The following is a 17,273-nucleotide window of genomic DNA, read 5'->3' on the forward strand; positions in this document are numbered from 1 at the left end:
GTACACGCAGGGCCTGCCATGTGGGCAGGGCGGGGCCCGGATGGGAGGGGGCCGCTGTTCACACGGGCCGGGGTTGATCCGGTTCAGGATGGCAGGACCTTTTGGAAACAGATCCTCTCTCTCTCTCTCTCTCTCTCTCTCGTTCATGTATGGATGTACCAACTTCTTATGTCTGCGTAAAGGTTAAGGGCAGCCTTTTTCAACGCTTTGGCGATCCCTCCATGCGGAGCACGGTACAGACCTTCTCTCCCTTTCGCATCTTGGTCCTTCCCTCTCTCTCTCTCTCTCTCTCTCTCTCTCTCTCACACACACACACTTGACACTCTCTCTCTCTCTCATTTAGCCTGAATCCTGTTGCAGCCGCAGCGAATTACCACTTTTTCTCCTCGTAGCATGTGATGCTGTTTACCCTTTCTCATCAATATGTAAAGGTGGTGCGTGAAAAGGAAAGCTGCTGATGAAGGGAGAGGGAGGTTGAAACGGCTGATAGCGAGAGGTCCAAAAAGGCAACATGTGGCTTGGAGCCAAAGAGGGCTGGCGCTGTCTCTCTCTTTCTCTCTCTCTCGTGCTGGTCGTCTTCCATACTTGATGCTGGGCTCTGAGTAGGTAGCTGAGATTGGCCCCGCACCTCTAAGTACGACGCTCAAGCAGCAAGCTTTTTCCCAAACGCAACAGACAAAAGGGAGCACCAGAAGGGTATCGCGAGAGGGAGAGAGAAAGAGAGAGAGAGAAACAGTCTACCAATCTATATAAATGGCAGATCTGTTATAGTAATCCAATACCCTTACCTTCCTCCCTGCAGTCTTTTTTAATCTCATAGACTGCACCTGAGTCGGCAGCTTGTTCATTTATTCGCTGCAAACCTCCTTCCATCTCAAGCCCGCCGGCAGCCATTTAATAATTAGCTCAGAACCCTAATTCCGAACCATTATTTGACACATAACCACCACCATTCGCTGATCGGCGGTGCACACTATCTTCAGACGCCTTATATCAGCCATCATGTTTCCGCAAGGGGAGCTGCTGCTGGAGGCTCTAAACGTGAGGGTGGTGGGGGCGGGGCACCGGGTGGTGGTGCTGGCGCATGGCTTCGGGTGCACGCAGGCGGTGTGGGAGGAGGTGCTACCATCGCTGCTGCAGGCGAGCTCCTGTAGGGTGGTGCTCTTCGACCTGCCGGGGGCCTGCACCACAAACGCCGAAGACTTCGACAGCTCCCTCTTCGACTCCTTCCATGGCTTCGCCCAGGTCCTGGTGGCTCTCCTCCAGGAGCTGCAGGTGCGCCGCTGCACCTACGTCGGCCACTCCATGTCCGGCATGATCGGCTGCATCGCCTCCGTCATGCAGCCCGATCTCATCGAAGACCTCGTGCTGCTCAGCGCCTCGCCAAGGTAAATCAATTCATAATTCGTCAATGAATTCAACCAATTATCGCATGCCATGGCAGGCTTTGTTTCAACCAATCGTTGACAGCCATGTGGCAGGTGGCCACTCCTCTGCATCCAATTGTTGTCTGCCACGTCGCGTCTTGCCAGTGTTTGATATATAGCAATAGGGTCACCAAGTTGATCTCCTAATGTATCAGTGCATGTGCCAGAGTCAATGAGGCAGGCATGCCACCTTTCTGGGCTGCTACATACCTTAATCAGAAAAGAGCCTCGCCTCACTTGCGTTTCCGCACGGGTTACCATATCTGCCCATCATTACCGGGTAACTGAGTTGCCATACCGTTCACGTTATACTCTTACCTTGCTTCCTTCAGCTGTTTGCTGTATGAATTATCAAGTCTTGTTCTCTGATTTTGGGAACCGATCTCATGGCGCATGTTGAAGCTCGCAATTATACCCTCCCCTCTGACTGACTTATCTTACTTCAATTAGCCCACCAGCTGGTTTTGATACCACCATGTCGCTTGTGAAAGACTGCAATTTAACAAAGCTGGTTTCTTTCCTCCGTGGGCTGTCGAGAGGAGACTATTAGTCTCGAGACAAAAAGGTGAAGCACTTCGTTCTCTGTGTGAGAGCATACCTCAGCATAGCTTGTCAACAAGTACACTAGCTTTATATCCCCATGGCATATTGCCATATTATTACCTTATGTAGCATGTAGATCTCCTTAATTACCAGGCCTGCCTTATTCTTTCTTATGTGTGGTATTGAAAATGTTCCAAAAGTTGCCGTCAGTATCACAAGGGAATCTATGCAACCTTGTAGGTATGATGAAGTATGTTGCATCGAAAGCTGAACCCATGAAGTATGTTGCATCGAGTGCCGAGCCCATTAGTACATAGTGATAACGCTTGTGAACACCCAATGGCATATAATTGTAATGCTTTGAAATAGATTTCTTTGGGAATGGTAAAGGTAATGGAATTACTAGTAAGCCTTGCTTCTTGGAAACAATACTTTGTAACAAGGTTTGTTTGTGTAACCTTGTGACCTCAAGTGAATCCTTAGCTTCTCTTCACAAATTCTACAAAAGTATCAAAAAGTTGTCTCTCTCTCAACTTCTCCCGATTAGATCTACAATTCATGTGGGAGGTTGGAAATACTATCTTAATGTTTGAGGTTATAGCATGGTCCATTCATATAGCGTTCATTTTATGAGATCTTGATAGTTGAGGATGCTACACATAGAGCTTGATAGTCTAGAACGCTGATATATGATGCCAATTGAATAGCCCACAGGTTATACGAGTGGCTTAACACTTGACTAGAAATTGATAGCTACTTGATTTTTGAATTGTGTGCGTTTCCATGGATAAACACAATTGTACCACACTTTCATTTGTTTGGATTTTTGAGGTCACTATTCTCTTCTGGGTACTTACCATAGTCTCATCCCTTTAGCCCCAAAAATAGTTTCAGAGAACCTTTTTTCTTTTTTTGGGAAATCTAAATAGAAAATTTCACAGACAATTTTAAGCTATTTTTGTGTAGAATTCTTATTTACATCACCACAACACGTTTGGATATGGGGGATTGCATAGAAAGGATTCACCACTAAGATAAATTAAAATTATAGTTTGCAAGCCTTCCACACTATGGTTGTGTGTGTCTTTGTGCTTGTGGCTTGCTAGTCCTATTAGTTCATCTTCATAACCCCTGGTACACAGTTGATGGTGTAGATGCATGTGGCCTGGTGAAGGATGTGAGGTGACATATAGAGGACATATGTCACCTCCAATGTGCAAGTGTTTACATGTGTGTGCATGCATGTGCACTCATACACACACATTCACTCTCTCACTTATGTGTGTGTGTGTATGATTTATGGTGATGGAACAGCTCATGGAAAGTTCCCTATGTTTCCAAGTTTGAATTTCTCTCTCTCTCTCTCTCTCTCTCTCTCTCTCTCTCTCTCTCATTCTAGGGGGCCTTTCCACGTAAATTGTAGTCCATAACCCTATTTCTCTAACTATTCTTCTTTGGGGCCTAGTTGGGAGGCCCAACACAACGTCTATATTCTTGATAAATTGATGAATCAACGAATAAGAGTCTTGGGAAACACTTCTAATTAAAGGCAGGGGAACTTGAGAGATGACTTAATGTCGCATTACATATACATATACATACACCAACATACACATAGATCTTTTGAAGAATGTGAGACTTGAGAAACGCCTCTAATGAAACTTGAGAGATGATCTGATATGTTACATGATGTGTGTGTGTGTGGAGCGCAGGTACTTGAACGATGGGGACTACTACGGGGGTTTCGAGCAGGAGGACCTGGACCAGCTCTTTGAGGCGATGGCGGGGGACTTCCGGGGCTGGGCGGCGGGCTTCGCGCCGCTGGTGGTGGGGGTGGATGACCCGGACACGTCGGACCGGTTCGCGGACACGCTGGCGGCAATGCCCGCCCACGTGGCGTGCGCCACGGCCAGGACCATCTTCGAGAGCGACAACCGCGGGGTGCTCGGGCAGGTGAAGGCGGCCCGGGCCCACATCATCCAGACCAGCAAGGACCTGGCCGTCCCCTCGGTGGTCGGGGACCACATGCGCCGCCACCTGGCCTCCAAGAAGCCCCCCTCCCTCGACATCCTCCCCACCGAAGGCCACCTCCCGCAGCTCACCGCCCCCCACCTCCTCGCCTCCACCCTCCTCCGCATCCTGCTCGCCTGAACATAACCCAACCGCCTCCTAGTCTTTGTCGCATGCAATCCCCCCCACCAAAACTATGGTCACTAGTCTCATCACATGTATGCCCCTCCCTTCTCTTGTTGTCCCCTTGTCATAGGGGTCAACATGTGCTAGTGGTTCTCTATTATGGTCACTAGTCTTGTCACATCATATGGAGAGAGATAGTGGTTCTCTACTATTGTTACTAGTCTAGTCTCATCGACACCCCACTTGTTTTTAGTACTCTTTTTTTGACCTTGTATCATACAATTTTCCAAGCCCATGATATCCACCCCCCCTTCCCCACTTCTTCCCTTCCTTTTCTTTTCCTCTAAACAAAAATCACTACAATCATTGCTCTCATCATCTTCATCTAGACCACACATATACAATCATCATTATCATTCTCAGAACCATCCCACACCTTTTCCTAACCTCCCCTCCCATCATCATTGCCCTTAAAAACCATCCCACATCTCCCTATCTTCCTCTCCCATCGACTCCAAATAGCATCCTTCACTATTCAACAATTTTACTTCCGTGCAATGTTCTCTCAAATAGTGTTCTTAGGCAGTTATGGTTCCCTCCAATGGCCTCTCATTTGCCCCATGCAAACACTGCTTCCCTAGAATGGCCTCTCTATTGTTGCTACCACTCAAATCACTCTCTTTCCCTTATCTATGGTTGGTTCATTTTGATTTCTCAACCGTGCACTTATATGTATGTTTAAATGATCTCACATGTATATGGACTTCTTATAATGCAAATGCAAATTTGTGACTAAAGCTCATCCATAACTATGAAATTGCAACTTGTGATTAGTCTATGTAAATCTACTTTTGTGTGTGGCATGCATATCACAAAGTATAGTTTTATCAAAGAGTTTATAAGAAGTTAGTTCTATGAATATATCTCCCATAACGTTCCAATAGATTGTTCTATCTCGAAATCAAGTTTAATAAAGCACAAGTAGAGCACCCAAGATCCTAACCTTGTTAGGGCTCTAACATATCTTAAAGACCCAAGTAACTTACCATTTAAATGAATAAACTTTTCAATTGCATCCTTCAACATGGATCCTAAATGTCACTTTCATGTTCTAGGTTTGCTCAATGAGACTTGTGAATTGTCAAGTCCTCTTATGTACCATTTGATTTGTGCTAAATTACCCATATTACTTCTTTTCAGTAGGCACAAATATCTAGTTTGCTATGTAGATTAAGCAAATTACCTTTATTGCTCCTTAAAATGACCTAAGCATGTTACAAAAGGAAACCATGGATAGTGAGGTAAAGCACAACACTTAGAAATAGTGATTGACACGGAAAGATCACTTCTCTCTTGCCTAAAAAAACATGTCCAAAGAAAATATCACTTTTCTCTGGCTTCAAAAAACATGCCCTATCCTCTAGGGCATCAAGGCAAACATCTTACAAAAGATATTATTAAAATTTGTGAGCCTCAAGTCTAATCACTTTTTGATTTGAAAAGTAAGGTACATAGCCTTCCACTAGCTAGGTCAATGGATCTAATAGCATGATTTATTTGAGATTCACAAAAAGAACACATGCGTGCAAGCAAAGTCTAACAACTTTCCAAAAGCAATATTGAATTGATAGTTGTGCCTTGAAGGCAAATGGCAAAGTTTATATGAACTTCCAAACTTCTATAAAATAATCATGTCAATTGACATGCTTTTTAACTTCATGCACTTGACAACATCATGAGAGAGAGAGAGAGAGAGAGAGAGAGAGAGAGAGAGAGAGAGAGAGAGAGAGAGAGAGAGAGAGAGAGAGAGAGAGAGAGAGAGAGATACACACACACACACATACTTTAGCTTAGTTAACATGAAACATCAATTTGAACATTATTTTCTTCATTACAATCAAACCCGTCACCCCCACCCCATACAACAACACACACATGCGCTTGCACGCACGCACGCGCACGTGACACATGCGCTTGCACGCACGCATGCACGCGCGCGCGCACGCACGCACGCACGCACGCACGCACGCACGCACGCACGCACGCACGCACACACACACACACACAAAGGCTCTTAAGAAATAGTGCAAGAACCTAAACATCACATAAAGATTTAAGAGGTGAACCCTTTAAACCTCTACTTAGATAACCTTTTGAACCCAAAAAGGTGAAAGCTTTATATATGGGTTTTTACTATGTCTGGCAACAGTCTAAAGGTATAATTTGTTGAGAGCTTAAAAGAGGAAACATACATATGGAAGTCTAGTCATTGTGGAAGTCTAATCACATGGCCAATCAACATTGTTTACATACCTAAAATAAGACTAACCACTAAAAATTTTCAATATTCTTTATACACCTAAAAGAAGGCTAACCACTAGAAAAGGATGTCATGGAGACACACACATACACATTCACAAGGGGATTGATGTTAAGCAATCATATCCATTTGCATGGCTAATTTATATTTTTAAGGAAATTGCATATTGAATGGCAAGTCTAGCCTTTGATCCACTCTTGGGATTCAAGCAACCATCAATGTATATACTTTAAATTTTTCATTGTAAAAAATAGTTTAAGGGCATCTATAACTCCTATAGCCCTATCTATTCAAATCTTTATAACTACTATGTTGCAATACATTAATCTTCATGTTGCTAAGCTTAATGATATGTGAAACCTATACTTTTTTCAATTCTAGAATTTACTAATTTTAATTTTTAGGTAGTGCAAAAGAATCCCTAGGCCTCTTTTAGGGTGCCCCTAACCTTAACCCTAACTATATCTTGCAGTCACACATAGGATTTCAACTATCCACTCCCGCTAGCTATGCGCCTTTTCTCCCTCTCCCAAAACCGAGTCTCCATGGGGTGATGATGGATGTTTGGCATGGTGGATTCACTTTCCCTCATCTTATGGCTTGGTTGATGGCCATCATCATTCAGTTTCTGTTGACCTATTTAAGAGACACTTGGGACGATGAATTAATTCACTCAGTAAGATATGCTTTGATGCAAGTCATTTACTACTATTGTTCATGCTTGAACATGATCAAACTCTCATGCTTCTATGACAATTATATGAGGCCTATTCAGGTGCATTTACTCTTGCACTTGGCAATATGGCATCCTACATGACCACCCCTTAACAACACAAAGGATCAATATGTGGGTCCACATTTCACTGCTCAACCCATTCTAGGGTAAGCATAATAGATAATCTCTTCAAGATCTTCCTACTCCACCCATTTGAGGGCAAGAATGACCGATAACTTCTACCACTCATAGCTTTTTACTATTCACTAGTGATACTCTTAAATTTGATTATGATATTCAATATGCTACAATACTTGTGTTGCATTTAAGCATGTCATATGTAGGGTTTAATGCTAGAATACAACAACAATAGGCCATACTCATGCCTGTGGTTTCCTTGGCTATGATAATCTCATTCATTAATGTTTAATGATTATATTTTATTGTTAATTTTACCTCCACTTCTATCCTACTTTTAACTCGTAAGCAACATTATTAATTGGTTAAAGCCTAGTCTCCACGTATGGGCCTTCACTATGCAATACTTATAACCCTTCTAATTTATGATGATATTTTCGTAGTTCCATGCTCTCGACCTTGATTGCATTGTCTTTGATAATCCATATGTTAGCATTTAAGATTGACATTTATACTCGGGTAAGTTACTCATGAATATATGTGTATATCACGTGGGCTCAAAATACTCATGAATATATGTGTGTATCACGTGGGTTCAAAATAATGTATTTTTAAAATACCATTTTTATACAAATTTTTACATACAAAAAGGTGTAATATAAAGGGATTATTTATAGATTGAATAGAAAAGGATTATGTTCTATTTAGGAAAAATTCACAAATAAGGATATTTATAAATAGGCCTTGAACGCACGTGAGAGGATACACATATAGTAACTTCCCTGAGCATTTAGATAGCATGAGGGTTATTTACTCTCATAATTTTGACCTATATGATCCATATCAAATGTATGAAGCATTGCCTTAATATTTGGGCCCTCACTTTAAAACAAAAGTAATTGTATTAGCCCAATATCTACTTACTTAATTGAGCTTGTTAGACCCCTTTTACAAAGGCTAGCTCTTTGTGATTTGAGGTATTGACTTTCACATAAGTATAATTTGCACTCCTTACCAAGTTTTATTTTGAACCTTACGTATTGGTAGGTAAGCTGATACTAGCCTTGATTTAACAGAATTGATGGTCCTATCATATATTAAATGGTTTTATTAGTTCTTGTTATTCTTTGCTCAATTTTCACTTTTTTAATCAAGACAAGCCATGCTCTTAGCCTTAATTGCTCTATCTTTGATAATCCATGCACTGGCATTTAATATTAACTATTATATAGCATGGAGTGCTATTTAGTCTCATAATTTTGACCTATGTGATGCATATTAAATGGCTAAGGCATTGCCTTAATATTTTGGGTCCTCACTTTGCAAAAAAAAGTATTGTAATTCAATTAGCACAATATCTAGTTACTTAATTGAGTTCCTTAAACCCCTTTTATGAAGGCTAGCTCTATAAAAGGCTAGCTCTTTCTAATTTGGGGTATCTACTTTCACATTAGTACAATTTTTATTCCTCATTTTACTTAAATCTTACCAAGTTTTATTGCGAACCTTATGTACTATCAAGTTGGTACCAGCCCTAATTCAAGATTATCCATGTCTACCACATATTAAATTGTCTTATTAGTTCTTGTCACTCTCTTTGCTCATTTTTTAGTTATTTGGTAAATAAGTAATGTTGTTAGGTTAACCCTAATTACCATGTTTTTATGCTCCTAACACAAATGAATAAACTTTGTGCTCTAACTAAGATCGTATTGTGGTTTCTTTGCGTATCTTATTCATAGCATATGATTTATCAATTTATTTGTACTATTGGGCTAGTAGTAGCCCTAATTTTGGGTAATCCTCCATGCTTACCACATATTAAATTATTTTATTAGTTTTGGGTACTATCTTTGCTCATTTTTTAGTTCTTTGGTAAATAAGTAATGTTATTAGGTTAACCCTAATTACCATGTTTTTATGCTCCTAACACAAAGGAATAAACTTTTTGCTCTAACTAAACTTGTATAGCAGTTTTTTGCATATCTTTTTCATAGCATATGATTTATTAAAAAATTTACAAGTTTTTTTAATAGTTTAACTTGAAATGAGTTTTTATGGGGTCATTAGGCCCTATCATTATAGTTGGCATTTACCATAGTTACAGGTATCCGAACCATTTTCTACATATAATTGCATATTTGAAAAAGGTTTGTAATTTTTACACAACCAACTTTTTTCTTTCTTCTATCAATGGCTTATCAACTATTATGCATATGTGGTAGCACCTCTCGATGAAATAGCAAAGAAGAGCTTTAATGAACTGAAACACTTCTTAGTTCTACACCCATATCGGTTTGCCTAGATTTCTCCAAAGAATTCACAATTTGTATGGATGCAAGTGGTCATGGAATAGGGGATTCTTTATTGTAAGATCATGGGGGTAATTATGTAGGCTTGAAAGTCAAGTGCTTGAGGTCAGATGGAGGGGGAGAAAGCCTCTTTGATGAGTTTAGTGATTTCTTGTGGCCTCATGGGATAGAGTGACAATTAACATGCTAATATATCCCACAACAAAATGGGGTTGTAGAAAGGAAAAACAAGCATAATGTAGAAGTTGCACGAGCATTGATGGTTAGAAAGAATATACCCAAGTATTTTTGGTCTGAGGCTATTTATACTACTATTTATATTATGAACAGAACTCTCACATTTGAGTTTATGGTATGAACCTAGAAGAATATTTTATAGATAAGAAGCTTAATCTGTCACATTGAAAGTGTTTGCTTATATTGCATATATTCATATGCCATATGAGTTGAAAGAAAGGAATTGGAACCAAAGATTAAAAAATGTATCTTCATTGGATACTCTACTAAGCAAAAGGAGTATTGCTATTGTGAACCCTAGTGCAAGATAGAGAAAAAAGAAAAGTGAAGAAAATTCAAAAATGCGAAGCAAAGTGAAAAAAGGTAGCCCAACAAAAGGATAAGAGGAGAGAAGGCCAAAAGAGCATGTGAAAATTTAAAAGTTGATTTTAAAATGTAACGACGCCCCAAAATTTTTGTAAAAGAGCACCAGATCCCTCTTGTGCAAGCTATACAGAGTAGACATGCATAGGTGAAGGCATAAAGTAAATATAGGGGAATGAGAAAAGAGGACCTTCGCAAGATGGCCGGTCATGTAGAAAAGGGGATGGGTGCCCAACGGGATAAGGCCATGTATAATTAAAAGTCCATCTTCTCCTCTCTTCTTCTCTTCTCTTTTCTTCTCTTGTCTCGCACGTGTAGCTATGGAGCATGGATCTTGAAGGTGGAGAGCATTGAGTTTGCTTGAGCGTGCATCTCAGATTGTGGAGCTAGCGATGTGCTTGAGAGAGGAGGGTACTTGATTGGGCATTGAGGTAAGCTCACTACACTTGTAGGCTTGAGAGTGTGTACAGCTATGTGAGAGGTAGCCATTGGCATTCGGCTTGAAACACTTGAGCAGTAAGTGGTCAGTAGGTCTTGGTCATCGAGCAAAAGCTCCCATTACCGAGACCAACACATTCGAGCCTTGAGTGCTTGCATGCTCCCAATCGATTATTAGAGGGTTTTTCCCAAACCGGTGCTTGAGGTAGATAGGTAGGAAGAAATGGCATTTGATATTTGTTGCAAGTAAGTGTTTTGGATTTTTTGAAGTTTGGATAAGTTAGTTGGATTAGCATTAGCATTTGCTTGTGATTTGTAGGCATTTAGATAAGAAAAAATAGGGGAAGAGAGAGTAAACCACAATAGGGTTTTTTGCAACAATAGGCCTAAATCGAAGGAAAACGAGGTTGAAATCTAACAACAAAGGGAAAAAGGCATCCAAGGAGTATTGAGGGGGTCTAAAACCGTGAGAAAGGAGGAAGAGAGCTCATTTTTAGTTTCAGGACTTTGAAAGAGAGAGAGAGCTCATTTTTTGTTTCAGGACTTTGAAAGAGAGAGAGAGAGAGAGAGAGTTGGAGCATCGATTTGGAGGTTTTTGACTACTCCAGGTACATACAAACCTTCCCTATCACTTAATCATTGATTTTGGAAGCTCTCAACACTTGGCATAAACCACGGAGGTCGAACGAATAAAAATCTTGCCTCATTGCACCATTGGAATCGGACACATGTCACAGAGTCCAATTCCTAGAATCGGACCGCTATGACTCAGACAGTTCGATTTGGCCACTCAGACGCCCATAGTTCACCATATGATCAGACGTTGTTAGCCAGTTGAGACTCGAACAGAGTCTCGGACTTGGATATCTAGGCTCAGACAGTGGGACTCAGACTGTGCAATTCAGACAATTGACTTGGACATTAGACTCAGACTTGGACTCAGACCGCCATCTGATTTCCTCACTCAGACAGGCCTAGAATTAGATAGTCTAATTTTGGAAATTGGACCCCTAATAATTAGACACACTAAAAAAAACTTAAAAAATAACCAATCCAGCATATTGCAGAGGCCAGGTAGAGCTCAACCTGTAGCAAGGCAATGCCCTTGTAGCATCCAGACACATCATACGGCTCATAGAGCCTCCAGACTTCAAGATCACGACTCGACTGCCTAAGAAGCGACCTCGAATAAGCCTCTTAAACCACCCATCTGAAACGTTCTAAAGGACCCAACCGAACCTATTAGAGTGACCACCACTTGTGAGGGAGCGAACTAGAAAAGTGTGTTGCATCACACATTGTTTTTGTCATAGTCACACACTGCCTGAATAATCACTTGAAGTGCACTCAGAAAAAGCAGAAAGTTTGATTTCGCATCGTGCACGAAAAAGAAGCACCCCATGAACACTTGAGCGCATTTAAATTTGAGGATTGACTCAACTAATAAGGAACTCACATGCAAGATAAGCGACCCGAACAAACCCACTAATAGGAGGAGATCCTCAAATTTCAAATGCATGGCCAAGGCTACCAAGTATCAAAAGCAAGCCTCTGGAGGGCAAGGAGATTGACATGATTAGGGACTCAACCTTACTTGAGTTGATCAATTTGATTGATAACCTAGTGGACCAAGAGACCAACTTGATGTTAGGACCAAGCTAATTGTTGATATGATTTACAAACCAAGATGGAGCATCATGGTAGGCTGGATGAGGACATCATAGCCGACCTTCAAGAAGAGCACAGATTGGCCAAGAAGGCACTGCAAGGCATAGCTGCTTACAACCAAGAACATTGAGCTCAAAGGATGGGGCAAAAAATAGAAATGCAAGAGGTCCAGTGAGTCTTAACACGCTTGCCAATCGGAATAGTATGAGACCCAATTTGAAGAGGGAATGAGCACTATAAGCCGATCTCACATTGAGTGAACTTCTCATGAAGAGACTCATAAAAGACATGGCTATAGAGCAAAGCAGAGTGGCCCTAGCGACTTCGTTGCTAGAGAGACTAGGAATCACTCCAAATTTGAGGAGCCAATCGAAGATACCTGTAGTTGCCAAGCAACTCGACAAGTATTAGTTTGACAATGACTCATATTGCTTTGTAGAGCAGTTCAAGCAAGTGTGAGAGGCACACAGCCTGACAAATCACCTTGCTCAACATGCGCAAGCTTTCGATTTTTGTCTTAGAGATAAAGTACGGATGTGGTACACTAGTCTAGATGATGCTGAATGCAACACCTTCAATATTCTCAAGAGCCTCTTCATCAAGAGATTCTTTGAGGTGAGGTACTTGAGTAACCTCATGGTTTGATTGATGAATGTCAGTCATAGGGACAAGGAGGACATTAGAGATCGCACCGCCCATGTGCGGAGTCTCTTTAAGAGAATTCTAACCATAGAGTGACCTAGTGAGCGAGCAATCTCCACCGTATTCATAAACAGAATTAGGAGTGAAGAGCTCTATAAAGCCTTGGTAGGCAACTCAAACCTACAAAGGGATGTACCAGGTAGGGTCTTTGAAGAAGCCATATGTGTAGATAACCTACTCAAGGAGAGAAGTTCAAGAGCCACAAGTCGAGATAGTGTAGCCTCTAGAGCCTCAAAGAGAGCTACCGCCACTAACGAGAGATCTAGTTTGAGTAACCAAGAGAAAGGGAAGGCTGTTGACCCAAGCCAAGAATTGGCAGATGTAGAGCTAGAGCTAGCTAAGCTCTAGAACATGATTAGAAGACCTACATGACCTCACGTGCAATGTGTTCACTGTGGAGGGAACCACCTCCTGGTGTCGAGTGCACGGATCCTAGATCCAAACCTTGTGCAAACTGCGGTAGGTTTGGTCACGATACTGTGCATTGCCACTACAAGGCAATTACCATATCCACAGCTTTACAACTAGCCTTACTACTTGGGAAATAGAACACTGCAATTCAAAAGGGGAGCTCCATTAGCTCTCCCAGCGCCTAATGATGCCAAGATAGCTATCCCTAGACAACTTGGACCCTTCGTGACCCATCCACCGAGTGACACTCCAATACATTATGTGGAGGAGTTGAATAAGGATGAGACATACATAAACCCTTATATCTCGTATGATAATGAGGGCAATCCCATCTTAATGGACTTTAGACCAGTATCGATGATGGTGTTAGGCCAAGGAAGGGGTAGAGGCCTAGGAGGGCAAAACCAATACCCAATCTCAAGCTGGTGGACTTGCGGCTACCCAGGGCATATCTCATCCCATTCACCTAAATGAGAACAAGCTAACCAAGAAAAGGTCAATTTGAGATGCCCTGAGTGTGGAATCACTCACTTATATGCCCAATGTCCTAGGAAAAAACCATCTACTAGCTCAACCATCGTACCTTTTGTGCCCCTAGGACTATTTGAAGTCAAAACACTTGATGGTGAGGCCACTTCCATCTCGTTGAATGTCATGACTAGTGCACAAATGAAGCAAGTCGGTATTTCATTGCCAAGGCTGCAACCTAGATGCGGCCTCGATAGGAAAGAAGATTCACCGAAGGAGGAACAAGAGAGTGAATACCAAAGTGACACTAAAAACATACAGTAGTGAGACCACACTAATGAGAGGGAAGCAAGCGGTGGATGTAAAGGTTGAGACTTCAGTACCTAAAACAACGGAGAAGGAGATTGCCAAGGTTGGGGAATATCCTTATCCAAAGCACTAATAGGAAATAGTTGACAAGGTTAAGGAGTGGGTGTGAGGGAAGCCCAAGAGCATCTAAAGAATGCCGAACCCATCCTAGAAGATGAGATCAATGAGTTCTCCACCAATGTAAGCACACCGATCTCACTGACACACATAAACTCAAGAGATGCATCCGTACCTTACGTAGAACCATGAAGACAAGGCTTAGACACCATCAGTAGTAGGCAAGATGCTCAAGACCAGTGACAAAAGAGTGTAGGGCAAGATGAAAGGCAAGCAGCTGATGGCCTGCTTATGACAGTGCTATCGGCTCTTGTAACGTTGTCGATGGGGGATCTGCTTAGGCAAAGCCCTTCATTATGGCGAGATTTGAAGCAATGGGTAGAGGGATCTAATGAGCCAAGAGTAGCCGAATTTCATGAGAATGATGCATCCATGCAAATACCTAGCCTCACATTGAACTCAATGCCTAAGTCCTTGGATGTGAATGCTTTATAAGAAGGCATGGAGATGCACTTGGTCCTGCCAATGGTGGTACACTAGGAGATGCCATGAGAAAGGGGATTGTAGACACAAGAGCATGAGTCAGTGTAATTAGCCATGTGGTTCTGCAGGTTTGGGGTAACCCACTGATGGAAACCGCAAGGTTTAATGTCACGTTGGCGAATGACATGAAAGTTAAGCCATTCAAAGTATTGAAGGACTGGCCCTTGAAGATAACAGACGTTCAGTTCTTGGTGAACTTCATTGTTATGAAGACAGTAGATTACGACATCTTGCTAGGCAGACCATGGATGAAGAACGCATGGGTAATCAAAGGCTAGGGTAATGGCCTCATATTCCTAGGTAATAGATTAGAGGTAGTAAGAGTTGAGATGGACATGTGGAAGACCATGCCACTTGACTTAGAAGCCATCTCCTCTATCTTGAGAGGACATCCAAGCCACGAGTTTCTGCGGACCTCTCACAAAGTACATTCCCTACCCTAAAGACGAGTGGGATTGGATGCACGTGCTACCCACCATCAACCTACCATTTTCAGATGAGAAAGAAGATTATAAGTAGGCTGCAAGGATAGCCAGTGACTCCCATAATCCCACCACACCTTAGCTTCCAAGGGGTGAGAACCTACCATTGGTGCTACTGTGTAAATGATGGCCAAAAACCCTAGGAGGCAACAAAAACCCACCCCTTTCCATATCCCATTTAGCAGACTTGAACTCGAGGGGATTCTTGAGTATCTAGCAAGGGAGCTAGCTGGTCATCCAACTACTAATCTCAAGCCGCTCCAAGATCACATGGATAAGCCGAAATGGTAATGGACCAAAGTACACGACCCAAACCTTAGATACAATTGGGCATTGATCATGGATGAAAAGAGAGTCAAGAATAGAGGCCTAGATGATGACGAGCAGTCACAGAGGGTAGCGATTCATACGACGAGTATAAGGATTGCTATTCCTCAACTAGAAGTAGTAAAGAAGAGGCCAAGGTGATAGAGTATGACACTAAGGGCTCAGTGATCGAACAAATAAAAGTAGACTCCAAGCCACAAAGAGCCAATGCATTTATAACTGAAAGAGGAGTTGATGCCAGGAGGCATATTATGTTGAGATATCGAGCTCCACTCGTGATATGCCAGGGTGACCGTTGTGCATTTATGTCACCGATTTGTCAGTTGTGCAGATGCGGTTGGTACACCGCCCATGAATAATAGCTAGATGACAGCTATCCTTATCTACTCTAGTTCGTGGCTCAGTTAGTATGCCACCTTAGTTAGTTGTCTTTGGTTTGAGACCCATATATAGGGTTCTTTTATTTCTTTGTATAAGACTTCTTTTTGGCTTACACAACTAAGAAGAGGAAAACTGTTTTCAGCCTCCACCTTTGTGTGTATTCCCCCATTGTGTAAGCAAGAAAGTTACAAGTGAGACTTCTTCCTTCTCTCCCACAATCTTGACATATTACACGGTGGATTCCATGCCATGGTGGATTCCGTGAGGTTTTACGATGGATTCCGTAAACTTTTATTACCGGGGCTCATATACAAAGTGGATTCTTTGTGCGAGAAGTCGATGGGGACGGCTATTCTTTGTGGGCGTTTTGTTAATTTTATGTGTACATGGGTGATTACATAGTGGGTGATTCCTCAAAATACATATTTAAATTAATAAACGTTTATGAGTTTAGAGTGCGCACTCGTGATAAATTAAGGTTAGGATTGATTTCTAACCAATTAATTTATTTATGTAGTTGAAGACTGCTAGGTATTCACTTTTGCCAGTTTAATTGTATTATTTTACTAATGATTGTGAATGCTTCAGTTGATGTGTAGAGATAGCAACAGTGGCAGTGGAAAGCATTGGAGGATAGCGTGTATTCAAGTTATCGTCAATATTTTGATGGCCACATACCTTAGGCATGGCGCCTATATTTTGTCGCACCTATTTATCAAGGCGTTTGATATTTATTTATTATTTTTGTATGCGCATGGGCGCACGATTTAGATATTTGTATTTGGACATTGTATTGGGTATGCCCGACTTCTTGGGCGCCCATTAGCTTTATTTCTATTTTGCACAAAAGCAAACTCAAAAGCCAAAAGCGTGCTACTTTGTAATTTAGGCTATTATTTGAGCTTGAAGATGACTAATACATAAAATACATGCTTTGTGGAGCACTCACATAAGGCATGGGGGGAGATTGCATCCAATTGGTCTCTTGTTCATGTCATGCAAGTCTTCTACATAGATTTTTGTGCAAAAAGTAGAGTTCTTTTGTTCTTGGGGACCTTCTGACGCTCACTACGCGTGCTTACGGCATCCGATCTGTGCACTAGTGGTATTAGAGCAAAGCTGAGATTGAGAACTTCCAATCGCTTACCATCTTGCGCAAAGGCGGAGCTCCTGGAACCATCAAGCTCTACAGTCAGTTTCATCGTGAACGGTCAATATCGGTGACTTCCTAGTGGT

The 17,273-nt window shown here is 41.8% G+C and overlaps 1 protein-coding gene across 1 annotated transcript; it reads left to right on the forward strand.

Moving 5' to 3' along the window:
* The first annotated feature begins 661 nt into the window (after positions 1-661).
* On the forward strand, positions 662-4,648 carry LOC148020756 (putative esterase D14L). The gene is made up of 2 exons (XM_087698575.1): positions 662-1,388; positions 3,683-4,648. The coding sequence occupies exons 1-2, from the start codon at positions 1,003-1,005 to the stop codon at positions 4,119-4,121; spliced, it is 825 nt and encodes a 274-aa protein (XP_087554701.1). The 5' UTR covers positions 662-1,002; the 3' UTR covers positions 4,122-4,648.
* The last annotated feature ends 12,625 nt before the right edge of the window (positions 4,649-17,273 follow it).

The sequence above is a fragment of the Lygodium microphyllum genome, chromosome 18 (genome assembly GCF_053477565.2).
Source record: "Lygodium microphyllum isolate KBCC chromosome 18, Lygodium_microphyllum_v1.1.10, whole genome shotgun sequence".
Lineage (NCBI taxonomy): Eukaryota > Viridiplantae > Streptophyta > Polypodiopsida > Schizaeales > Lygodiaceae > Lygodium > Lygodium microphyllum.